At 38.4% G+C, this 13,931-nt stretch overlaps 1 protein-coding gene across 2 annotated transcripts in view; it reads right to left on the bottom strand.

Annotated features, from left to right (window-relative positions):
• LOC126183376 (uncharacterized) overlaps positions 1 to 13,931 on the bottom strand; it is a 303,763-nt gene that overhangs the window by 65,321 nt on the left and 224,511 nt on the right. For both annotated transcript variants that reach the window (XM_049925308.1, XM_049925309.1), the window contains one exon: positions 4,062 to 4,392. In XM_049925308.1, coding sequence (XP_049781265.1) covers positions 4,062 to 4,392 — 331 coding nt within the window. The remainder of the gene's footprint in view (positions 1 to 4,061; positions 4,393 to 13,931) is intronic.

Raw genomic sequence — 13,931 nt, 5'->3', positions numbered from 1 at the left:
CCTGTCTACTGACTTCTGTTGATGTGTTATATTTATTGAAGGAACTGTACTTTTTGCAGCAGAAAATTTGATGTACTGTGTTTTTTCAAAGTTTAGAGCAAGGCCATTTGCAGAAAACCAATTAATGACTTTTTCAAAGACCTTATTTGTATCATTTTCAATTGGAGTTTCTTTTACCGGATTAATAATGATGCTTGTATCATCAGCAAACAGTGTCAATTCAGCTTCTTGTTACAGATAGGAAGGGAGGTTGTTCACGTATATATAGGACAGAAGGGGACCAGTGATTGAACCCTATGAACACCTAATGTAATTTCGCCCCAATTAGATGAAGTGGGGTTATTTAAATCACTTGACCCATATAGGGAAACGTTTTGCTTCCTGTTCTGTAGGTATGACTTTAACCACTCATATGCTATTCCATTTATACCATAGAACTCTAATTTCTGTAACATAATGTCATGGTTCACACAATCAAATGCTTTAGACAAGTCACAGAAAATTCCTATTGGTGACATTTTACTATTTAAAGACTCTATTATGTGGGCAGTGAAATTGTATACTGCTGTCTCAGTGGAACAGCATTTTTGAAATCCGAACTGCGACTTACTAAGTATCCCATTACTGTTGAGACGGCTAACCATTCCTGAGTACATTACTTTCTCAAAGATCTTTGAAAATGCTGTAAGCAAGGATACTTGCCGAGCCGATAATTATTGACATTTGTGGTGTCCCCCTTTTTGTAGGGCGGCCTGACAATGGCATATTTTAACCAGTCTGGGAAAATACCTCGAGTTATTGATGCATTACATATGTGACTCAAAACATCAGCTGTAATTGCTCCACATTGTTTTAATATCTTATTAGAGATATCATCTACTCCAACAGAACATTTATATTTCAAAGATTTAATAATTTTACTTATTTCACAAGAGGTTGTTAGGTGAAACTTAGTCTGACTAAATTTTTTCAAAACAGGCTCTTCCATGTACTGCCTGGCTTTTTCTTTCGAACTATTCACACCAATTTTTTCTCCTACACTTAAGAAATGGTTGTTAAATACATTAGCTACTGGTGTACTGTTGGTTAGGATGGTCTCGTTCTCCTTAATAGTAAAACTACCTACCCCGGTGATTACTTTTCCTGTCTCCCATCTAACAACATTCCATATTGATTTGATTTTATTGCTGGAGTTGTTTATTTGTTCTCTAACATACATATTTTTTTTTATTTCCTTACAACTTTTCTCAGATGTTACAATAATGTTTATAGTGTAAAACTACTTCTGGATCTTTACTAGTTCTTGCTGTCTCATAAAGTTTTCTTTTTCTTTCTGAAGACACTTTAATACCTATAGTAATCCGAGGTTTCTTTGAAATGTGTGTGGTGTTACATTTAGTAATTTTCTTTGGGAAACAATGTTCAAAAAGGGATATAAATTTATCAAGAAATATGTTGCAATTATCATTAGCATTTGGCTCATTATTTACATCTCCCCAATTAACATTTCTCAAGCTTTCTTTGAAGTGCTCTACAGATACCGGGTTGGGCGACCTTACACTTTTACTTAATGGTTTTCGAACTGTACACCCTGTTAGGTTTTGTAAGTTAATCAGTTGTGCATCATGGCCTGACAATCCATTTACCACAGGGAAAGCATATGATTGTTTTACATCCTCTTTCTGTACAAATATATTATCTATTAGTGTGCTACTGTCTTGAGCTATACACGTAGGGAAATTGATCACTGATTCTAAGTTATATGTTGTTAATAACACTTCTAGTTCACTTTTCCTCTCAGAATTATTTAGAAAGTTTACATTGAAATCACCACAGTTTAATAACTTCTTCTTTTTGTCTGACAGACTGCATAATAGGGAGTCAAACTTTTTTTATGAATTGCTCCCAGTCTCCTAATGAGGACCTGTACACTGTTGCTAATATCAATACTACATTATCTAGCCGAAGTTCACATGCACGAACCTCAAAGTGCTGATCAACACAAAATTTGCTTACTTCTACCAATTGCATTTATAGCCTTGTTTTATGCAAATGGCAACTCCTCCTTTATCCATACTAGATCTACAAGTGTAAGATGCTAAATTATACCCACTTATACTGACACTATCTATGCCCACAGTTACATGGTGTTCAGACAGACAGAGTATATCAGTCTCATTCTTGTTTTTGAGATCATCTAAACACACTAATAGCTAATCTATTTTATTTTTTATTCCCCTGATATTCTGATGAAGTAGGCTGATACTGCCCTTAGCTTTACCCCTATTTACTGTACATGAATTTTCTTTTATTCTATTTATCTTGATTGTCTGTCTGGTCTTTGGCTTTAACCTAAAAAATCTGTGTGCTTGGACCCATTAACCACAGGGATCACCCCTTGTGTGACTGTGGGCCCCCTTACAGTTTCTGCTAATAGTGAAGCTAACTTATTTTTCCCCATCCTATTCAGGTGCAGGCCATGTGTAGTGTATCCCCACCTACCAATAGCATTTACAGGAACAACATGTATTTGAGATTTTGCCGGTGTCTGGAGCATCCTGTTCAGCTCAGTGTTAACATGCGTTACAGCATGTGTTTACCCAGAGCTGATCATGGCGCTGAAAGACCTCCACAAACCCCACATTTGTGTTCCTGTTCCTATTTTATCCAGGTCACTCCTAATACTGTATCTTGGATTCATAGCCAGGCTGTTTCCTGCTGCTGCAAATATAATTACCTGATCTTTCTTCTCAAGGTTGCTGCTGATCTAAGTTTTCTGTCACCTGGCTAAGGCTAGCACTTGGTTTCACAAAACTTGTGACCTGGTACCCTGCACTTAATTTCTCCTGAAGCTGCTGGCCCACACTGATCCCATGACTGCTGCCTATAAGCAGACTACTTCTTTTCCTATTCTGGTTTGGTCCCGACCTGTAATTTTTCTTTAAGCTAATATTCTGCTTCAACCTATTTTCAACTACATCTGGATGAGGCCTTTCCTCCACTTCAGATAGCAAGCCAAACTGATTTACTAATTGAATTTCTGGAGTTTTTTCAAGTGTTTCCCTATTTCACCCTTTGCTTGCTACCTTTTCCCAGTTCCTAGTCTCTTTTTCCTCTCTTAACCTAGATAATTCCAAGCTCGCGTTTTCTAATTCTGCCTTAAGGGCACAAATTTTTGCCTCCTGTTCAGCGATTTTTCTATCCTTTCTACATAACCTACACTGTCATGGAAGAGTCTCATTTTCTACTCTCGTTTCCTCGCCGCTACATTCGCCCCAATGAAACCATAATTTACAGTCTACACAGAACACTCCCTCTTTCAAATTTCTACGGCAACCACCACATTTGTCACACATGGTTTGATAGACAAACTTAACACAAAAGCAAAGAATAAGTTGGCACAAGACCACAGTAGTTTCGTAGCCTGTAGCATACTAATTCGTAAATAAACACTAATATAAACAAATTTTTAAATTTACTTCTGAAAGTTTTAACTACCTAGCTCTGTATGATCGACATGAATTAATTTGACTTTGAAGCGATAACTCTAGTCAAAAATGAAAAGCTACACTCTTGCGAAATTTACGCCTAAAAAACTTAAACAAAACTAGCGACTACCGGCCTTTTACAAAATACTTCCTTTTTGATCTAAATACGGTCAGAAAAGTGAAACCTTCAATAGACAGCCTAGAGAAGAAGTAAATACACTAGTCTAAAATGTAATATTAACTAAATTAGCTCTTATTTCAATATTAATCACTTAACTTACCGAGAGCTTCGTATACGCACCTCTGTCTAGCTCCAGAGATAATATTTGGCCAAATGCACTGCTTTCATTACTGGTCAGTCTTTCTATGTACTAAATCTTAAATTTCCTAAGGATGGCCTTTATTTCTGTGTCTTTTTGTACAAGCAATAAGTTAACAGTAAAAGTAACTTGCTTCAATTCCTGTCAAGTGCTGCTTAGTAATAACAATGCACACTGTTCTATACCGAAAACCAGCTGAGCTCACTAACTTGAGTGTCATATGAATAAAGTGAAGTAATGTTACGAATCTCACCTGTTGTGTGTAGCACTTGTGCTTGAATTTTCTGACTCAGTAATTCTGTTTTTTTCTGTAGATCTTTCTTTGGTGTACTATGACGCTCTGCTGCAATGTCATGAAGAGGCTGAGGAGTATCGTACCCACTTCCTTCTGATACTTTGTTGTCACTTGCGTGTACTTCATCTGGCGTGGTGTTAAGACTATCAACTTTTGGTACAGGTGTTACAGATGGCCGGACAACAGGATAAGAGGCTGACTGTGCACCTGGTGCAGGAACAGAATGTGGCACTTGTAGTACCCCTGCAGGATGAGATGTCATCGGATGGCAAGGTACACCAGGAGCTACCTAAAATAAAAACAAACAATACAATGCTACTGGTAATAAAAGTAATGTTTATTCTAATGAAATTATTTGGGTAACTATTGCTATTAGTCCGCCGCTCGTGGTCTCGCAGTAGCGTTCTCGCTTCCCGAGCATCAGGTCCCGGGTTCAATTCCCAGTGGGGTCAGGGATTTTCACCTGCCCCGAGATGACTGGATGTTGTTGTGTCATCTTCATCATCATCATCATCATCATCATCATTCATCCCCATTACAGTTGAAGGAAGGCAATGGCAAACCACCTCCATTAGGACCTGGCCAAATACGGTGGTGCAGGTCTCTCGCATCGTTCCCCTATGCCCTGCCAAGAAGCATGGGACTTCATTTCCATTCCATTGCTATTAAAATTCACTCACTGAAATGATAAGCAGTGCTGTTGTGCTTCCTGCCTTTCAGTTTAAACACTGCAATAACATTACAGTTACCTATGGATATAAATTTTATATTTCAATTTTATAGTTAGGTCACAAGATATCTTCAGTTTACCACCCAAGCGGTGTGCATGACATGAAATTTATTGTGTGTTTTATTGAGCTCTTGCTCTTTAAGTTCATTCTTTTTTAAATAGACATTTGGAGACTGTTCTCTGCTGTTTTAAACTATAGGAAATGTGAAACAGTGGTCATGTAATACTTGTCTTTCTTCTTTCTCTACCTACAATCCAAAGGCTGCTCTTCATGGTCACTGTTAGAAGCCCATACAAATAAATTGGAATACAATACTTGACCACAGCCAATGATGTACATGTGCCAACCTCCCTGAATTATGTTTCCACATTACTGATCTCAAATTTTTATGAGCATCAATTCTCAATGTTAACTGAAAAATAATAAGTCACAGAATTTGTTAATATGATGGTGTAAAAATGTGAATGTCAACAAAACTTGTAATTACAGAATCTTGCTCAGACAGCAATGTACTGAAAGCTTCATAATCATCAAAGATCAGACAGCAATGTACTGAAAGCTTCATAATCATCAAAGATGGAAGTGATTGGTGTATAATTGACCAAGTCCTGAGTTCACCAACAGTGGAGTCCAATACAGGTAAACAACAACAGTGACCCCATCCACAGTGGAGCCATATGATCCCTCCGAACCTTAGCCCCTTGTTACCAAGACACTGAGGAAGTCATTACTTCTCTGCAGGTTTCCATAGCCATGTTTCCAGCAATTCATTACTGTGGCTAGTTGCAGCACACCAACCCCAGGCAGCTGACTGCTGATCACATTTTGCTAATCACCTGATTCAGCCCACATCATTTGCTTGCTTTGCAATCCCATGTATCTACAGGCAAATTGATTTTTTGATCAGGCCTCTCTCAGGTGCTCTGTAGAGATCAGAAACGGAGCAAGAAGTGCAAGTCCAATGTTGCCGCTGTTACTTCACTGCTGTACTGGGCTCTCTCCTTTCCATTATAGCTCTGTGAGTATGACAGGTCTGAAAATAGTGGTGCTGCAGTTCAAAAATAGTTCAAATGGCTCTAAGCACTACGGGACTCAACGTCTGAGGTCATCAGTCCCCTAGACTTAGAATTACTTAAACCTAACTAACCTATGGACATCACACACATCCATGCCAGAGGCAGGATTCAAACCTGCAACAGTAGCAGCAGCGCGAGTCTGGACCGAAGTGCCTAGAACCGCTCAGCCACAGTGGCCGGCGTGCTGCAGTTGCTTCCAACTCATGAACTTGTTCCCTTACTAAAGTGTGCAGTAGTGTCATCAGTGGCGAGTTTTGATAAACATCTACACTTCTCTTGTTACAGTGTTGAAATTTGTGACCTCTGCCAAAGCTCAGCACAGTTTACACAGATTAATGTCACTAATATGCTAACATAGTTGTACCTGTGATGGTATCCCAAAACAGTGTTTTATTAAACATGCAACAGTGGAGGTGATAGGTCAATAGCTTATCAAAAAGCTCTGCCACAGCACAAAAAGAAATGTCTCATTTCTTCACTTATGTTATTGAAAACCCACACAACTTCCACCTCATCATCGACGGTCAATAAAAAATTACATTATTCCATTGAAAAATTCTGTATTTACTCTGATATTGCTGTAGTTAGTGAAGTATTGCATGTTAAAAGCACACTACTTGTGAGTCTGTGGCACTCAAGTGCTCCGAAGATCTCAGACCAATCAGTACGGCCCATGCCTCAGGTTTCTAAAAGAGAGCTAATTTAGCTATCTGTAGCAGCTGAAGTGGGTTGTGAAATTGATGTGAAGGCTACACTACCTCATCCAACTATTCTTAAGAATGGAGTGAAGTCTATTTCAGATGCTCTTAAAAAAGTGCTGGCTCCACATGTTACTCCTGCTATTACCGATAAAAAAAGCTTCTTCCCAAACTGATATGTGGATGGATGATGCATGTAAAATAACCTACACTACAGTGACTGTGTCCACTGTTAGTGAAATAGAGCAGACACTAAACGAGCTTATCATGTTACTCAATGCTGGTAATAATCTAGAACAAGCCGACTATCGAACCCTATACATGGTACTTCTCTGGCGGTGAAAACTTCTGGATGATCATTTGAGCCCTGTATTAGATAATGATGGCATGATAATACTTAAATTACAATGCACAAGTTACATGGATGGTTAAAATGATAGGATTAACTGCACTTGTACCACAAGATCTCTAAATGTTGCTGATTGGGAAGTGCACAACTGTATACCCCTGTTATTCTACGACTCTGTAACATGATTATAAGTGAATGTTACTACAAATTATGATTCCATTCTCTCCAGTTATTTGTGGTTCACACATAAGTACATCCGGGCCATCAAACAGCCACATCCATTGAAATTCCAGAGGTATGCAAGAAATGTGGACCACGTCAACAAACACCGCAGGTACTGTTTTGCAGAGGCAAAAACTGATATTCTTGGCTGGTGGAAAGAACATGAAAAGACAGTAACTTCTCTGGCATGTGTAGCTACAAGCTTAACATGTCTGGAGCATAATGTTGTGAATGACATTTTCCTGGTTCACGGTAACAATGATCTGTTAAATACTTTTGACTTAGGTCAATTTATGTTGATACTGTTCACAAATTAAATTAATACAATGATATGTTATTTACATTTAATGATCCTTTGAAACAATCTCCTAGAAATGCCTAGGTGGCGAACTATTGTCTCTCAAGAGTGTCTTGAACTTCTGATAATAAACAACAAAAAGTTGTCACATTACTTGTAAATGCCGTTAAATGATACCAGGCTTGTTTTAACGAACACAGCTAAGAACAGGCATTTAAAGTAATCTCTATAATCAGGCAAGATAGAATTCCATGTACAACATTAATGGAATGAGACTGCTAATATATACTAAGAAGTCATGTGCATCAGTTTGTGTATTACTTTTGGCATGGTAACTGATCTTTATAGGCTAATAGCAAACTGAGCAAGGTGGCACAGTAGTTAGCGTACTGGACTCTTATTCGGGCGGATGGCGGTTCAAACCCACATCCAGCTATCCTGATTTAGGTTTTCTGCAATTTCCCTAAACTAAGTGCTGTGGTGGCTCCTGTGAAAGGTCACAGCCGACTTCCTTCCTTAATCCGACGGTACCGATGATCTTACTGGTTGGTCCCCACCCCGAATCAACCAACAAACCAGCTAATAGCAAGCTGTCTAGTATATCATTCAGTTTTGTAATTTTTTGAAGACTGGTGTAAATTTATTTTTATATTTAAACACTATTCAGCAAACAAACCTCATCACTGTGTCCTGATTTCTTGTACTGTTTTCACAAACTCGACAACTTGTCGTAAGTATGTGCATGTCAATGTAGCTGTTAGACTTTCTCTGAATGCAGAGCATATATTAAAATAAATTTACAGTGATCTTTAAAACAGTTTTGTTGAAGAAAAAAACACAGTGTGTACACACATACATACATATGTATACATATGAGTACGCATAAATCCATATCCATACATATTATAAAAATCTATGTACATACATACACACGTATGTACATACATACGTTACGCATCTCCTAAACCACTGGACCAATTTCAAGCAAACTTGGTACATTGCTGATGGGGTAAAAACTACCTACTTATCAAAGAGGTGTGGGTGTAAAAGAAGTGTAGTCTACAACACACAAATACCCATATTTTATTCATCCAGTATATTAGAATGACCATACTTAGTGACTTGCAACAAACTTTACACATAATATCAAACCTTCATAAAACTTTTACTTGATGAAAACCCCCACAAAATGTTAAAAGGAATAAAGTTTATTGCTTAGTGCATCTTGGCTGTTCGTGCAGTAAAATTGCAGCATGAAGCATAACATTTTAATTTATTACTTCTTTACTACTAACTGTATTTACATCATATCTACCTACGAAATTATGTAATTGTACAACATATAGGTCAGAAGATATAACATCAAACAATGAGCTGTGTCAGAACAGATCTGCAGGGTGAAATTCACTGGAGATAAGATGAACTATGTGTGCAAATATGCGTGAAACATATTAAATACATGTGAAATATAGGTTACATGTGTCTATGCAGGCAAAGACATGGGTAAACATCTCCTCCTACACCTGTGGATTGATTTCAACCAAACTTTGTACACATACTACTTACTATCGGGGGGGGGGGGGGGTTACTTTCAATTGGGATTGGGGTGATTATGTGGCGAGAGAAGGACATAGGAGGAGTTGGACAGACAGAGTGTGAAGAAGAGAAGATGGACCAGATAGAGGGAGGAGGAGATGGACAGAAAGGGAAAAGGAGGAAAGGGAAGAGGAGATGGACAGAGAAATGAGGAGATGGGCAGAGAGGGAGGTGGGAGTAAGAGATGGATACATAAGCAGGCAACTCTGGGTACCGAGCTGGTGTGTGTGTGTGTGTGTGTGTGTGTGTGTGTGTGGGAGGGGGGGGGGAGGGGTGCACGTACATATATACATCTACGTATGTAAGTACAAACAGAATAATATTCACTGCTAGCAAATCAGTATTACAGTATTGGTAAACAACTAGTGACCCATCCCGGATTCACAAAAATACTGAAAATCACATCGAAATCTCCACATCAGTTGCTGGGCTCACCCCTCACACACAGACAGAAAAACATTAATTTAGACTATGTATAGATAATTGTCATTCTCAACCACTGTGTGTATAGGCAATGCCACGAGTCCTCAGTTACACTCACAAATTCATGTACTTGCTCTCCTTTCTATGCCGGTAGTCTCCACTTGAACCTGACAAGGTTCAAGAGACATGTTTATAGTTATTAACAGGCAGTGCAGAGACTGGCGAATCAAGTCTTCATGCATACGGAAATGGCAAATACGATGACATTATATGACCTACTGGCAAGCTGAAAGTGTGTATACAGAGTTCATTTCTGATCACTAGTGCTCTGTATCACAGTATCATCACAATTATGTTCTCTTCCACACCACCTACAGAGATGATGATGCATATACCTTCCACATAGCCACTGCAAACAGATCATGGCCTCACTTACAGCCACTGCTGTTCCTGATATGAAATATCATGCCACATCTCCCTTTCTACACCTACCTACCTACCAACCAGTTCTCAAGTCCCTTGGAGATGAACAACTATTTAGTAGGGTTTCAAACTATCACACTGTGACAAGAGTATGTTTATGTTTCTTTGCATTTTTATTGTTTGTGTGTTGTGGATAAAACAGTGACTGAATACAAACACAGAACATTGTTCAACAAGATGACGACAAGGGAAAGGTTTAAATTTTACACTGGCACCCAAGCATTTACCTGTTGTTGATTTCATAAGTTCTGTTGAACAAGTTATTTTTAAACTACCTCTGATTATGCAGAGATGGTTAGAAGGGAAGCGTGTTGTGTGTTGACTGTGGTACATTCACCCAAGAGTAATATAACAACTGCTGAGAGGGCTGCTTTACACTCAATTGGAGTGGTTTTGGATATCATTATTTTACCTGCAAATAAAGGCAGTGCTACACTGTTGTTTAACAATCTAAACATACATCTACATGGCTACCCCGCAAATCACACTTAAGTGACAGAGTGTTCATCCAACCACCTTCACAATAATTCTCTGTTAGTCTTCTCTTGAACAGCGTGTGGAAAAAACGAACAACTATATATTTCTGTGTGAGCTGTGATTTTTCGTTACTTAATTGTGATGATCATTTCTCCCTATATAAGCTGGTGTCAACAAAATATTTTCACATTCAGAGGAGAAAGTTGGTGATCGAAATTTTGTGATCAGATTCCGCCAGAACAAGAAACTCCCTTTGTTTTAACAATGTCCACTCCAAATCCTGTATCATGTCTGTGACACTTTCTCCTCTATTTTTCAATAATACAAAATATGCTGCACTTCTCTGAACTTTCTCGAGGTACTCCCTAAATCCTATTTGGTAAGGATCCTAACCGCATGACAGTACTCCAGAAGAAGACTGACAACCATAGTGTAGGCAGTCTCTTTAATAGATCTGTTGCATCTTCTAAGTGTTCTGCCAATAAAACACAGTCTTTGGTTTGCCTTCTCCAGAATATTTTCTGTGTGTTCTTTCAAATTTAAGTTGCTCATAATTGTAATTCCTAGGTATTTATTTGAATTTAGAGACTTAAGGTTTGAAGGATTTATCATGCAACTGAAGTTTACTGGATTCCTTTTAGTGTTCAGGTAGATGACCTCACACTTTTCATTATGTAGGGACAATTGCCAATTTTCGCACCTTACAGATATCTTACCGAAATCATTTCGCAGTTGGTTTTAATCTTCTAATGATTTTACTAGATACTAAACAACAGCATCATTTGCAAACAACCTACGATGGCTGCTCAGATTGTCCACTAAATCATTTATATTTATAAGGAACAACAAGGAGCCTATAGCATTACTTCTGTTTTACTTTATGACTCTATGTCAATTACTACAAACCATGAGTTCCATGAATCCAGTCACATAATTGAGACAATATTCAATAAACACACATTTTGATTACAAGCTGCTTGTGAGGTACGGTGTCAATAGCAACCTGGAAATACAGAACCAATTTGAAATCGCTTGTCGATAGCACTTAACACTTCGTGTGAGTAAAAAATTAGTTGTATTTCACATGAATGATTATGTTCAAAAGATGCAGTGTTTACTACCTGATTCTGCACATCATAGGATTGGTCTTAAATTGACAAAAGTGTGTTGAAAGGAAGACTAACAACTCCTGAAAAAAGTTCCTTGTTGTAGGAGATTATCAAGAGTTTTAGTTCTTATTGTGCTGTTTCTGCTAGATTATATGGCCTTATTAAGATCCACAAGGAAGGGGTTTGTCTTAGGCCTACTGTGAGTAACACTGCTGCCCCAACATATAGTGTAGAAAAACATACTGCTATTTTGTTGAGTCCTCCAATAGGCAAGTGTATACATCATATTAAGAACTTGGCAGATTTCATACATCTATTACAGGGACTGTGTTTCCATGACTCTGATATTTTAATAAGTTTTTATGTGGTTTCCATCTTCACTCAATTCCTCTGTCTGATTCATTACAGTTAACTGTGGTTACGTTTGGTATTGAACTAATAAACCTACTTCAACATGTGTTAACTTCTACTTACTTTTTATTCAATGGCCAGAACTATGAATAGATGGATGGAGTTGTAACGGGAAGCTCTTTGTCAACAATTATTGCCAATTTGTTAATGGAAAACTTCAAGGAATGTGCCTTGAAGTCAGCAGCATTGAACCTGCATATTTTTTTTTTACGATTAGTAGATGATACTTTTGTTTTGTAGATAATTGATTTCAGCTATAAGTCGTCCTTTTTAAATTTTATTGGCAGATCTAGATTTCAGCTAGAAACTAGTAATTCTCAATTCACTATCATTTTTTATCAATACATGTAATGCCTGTTGGTCGGGCTTCATCCACAGTTCATTGAATACTCATTGAATACTCGTTGAGTGCAACAGCCTTCTGAATGGAAGATAACCTGATACTTTTGTTGTTTGGCCTTATAATAGAGAGAATTTAAATGGCATTTTAGAACATTTCATTTCAATCCTCTTGAATATTCATTTCAGAATGGAGTTTGGAATGGATGGCTGCCTTCCTTTCCTTGATATGTTTCCAGGAGGAAGGCCGATGGTACATTGGGACATACCATTTACAGGAAACCAACTTACATAGACTTTTATCTACAGTCTGATAGCTGCCACCATCCCCCTCTGCATGAACTGGTACTTCGTATCTTAGTTCACAGTGCCCAAGTCATCTCAGACTCTGAAATTTGGGTCAACTGAGTTCGCTCATCTCGTAATCACCTTTTGTCAGAATGGTTGTAGTGAAAGACAGATCATAAATGTGATTCGCTACTGACCAACCGTGCAAGGTGAGTGATAACAATAGCTAGATGGAACCAAAGTCTAAAGCTTTTTTCTTTACGCAGAAAGCATTTCCAACGGAATTAGTAGTATTTTTTGGAAATCTGATCCCTCCAACACTGCTCTACTCGCAAATAGTGCGTGGGAAGAATGATTGTCGGTAAGCCTCTGTATAGCCTCTAATTTCTTGAATTTTCTCCTTGTGGTCAATATGCGAGATGTATATGGGGGGAAGTAATATGTTGTCTGACTCCTCCCGAAAAGTGCTGTCCCAAAATTTCAATTGTAAATCTCTCTGTGATGCCCAATGTATCTCTTGTAACGTCTGCCAGTGGAGTTTGGAGTTTGTTTAGCATCTTTGTAATGCTCTCTCGCCAGCTAAATGATCCCGTGGCGAAACACGCCACTCTTCGTTAGATCTTCTCTCTCTCTCTCTCTCTCTCTCTCTCTCTCTCTCTCTTCCCCCCCCCCCCCCCCCCTATCAGCCCTACCTTATAGGGATCCCGTATAGATGAACAATATTCAAGAATCGGATGAACAAGCACCTTATACGCCACTTCTTTCATGGATGAGTTAAATTTCCTTAAAATTCTTCTGATGAATCTGAGTCTTGTGTCTGCTTTTCCCACTATCTGTTTTATATGGTCATTCCACTTAAGGTCGCACCGGATAGTTACGCCTAGATATTTTACAGCAGATGCTGTCTCCAGCTGTTTGTCATCAATAGTGCAGCTGTACAGTAGTCGATTCTTTTCCTAAGTATGCACAATATGTTATATTTATTTATGTTCAGGGTCAACTGTCAGAGTCTGCACCATTCATCAAATCTCTGCAGGTCATTCTGAAAATTCTTACTATCTTCTGGCGTTGCTACTTTGGATAAACAACTGCATCATCTGCGAATAGCCTTAAAGAGCATCCGACGCTTTCTACTTGACCATTTATATATATCATGAACAGCAACGGTCCTATCACACTTCCCTGTGGTACTCTGGATATTACGTTTACATCTGTCGATTTAGTTGCGTTAAGAGCGATGTGTTAAGTTCTATCCGCAAGAATGTCTTGAATCCAATTGCAGGTCTGCTCCGATACTCCATAAGCTCGTATATTTTTCATTAAACGGC

This window comes from Schistocerca cancellata, chromosome 4 (assembly GCF_023864275.1).
Source record: "Schistocerca cancellata isolate TAMUIC-IGC-003103 chromosome 4, iqSchCanc2.1, whole genome shotgun sequence".
NCBI classification, from domain to species: Eukaryota; Metazoa; Arthropoda; class Insecta; order Orthoptera; family Acrididae; genus Schistocerca; species Schistocerca cancellata.
This window is presented reverse-complemented; position numbering and strand designations above follow the sequence as displayed.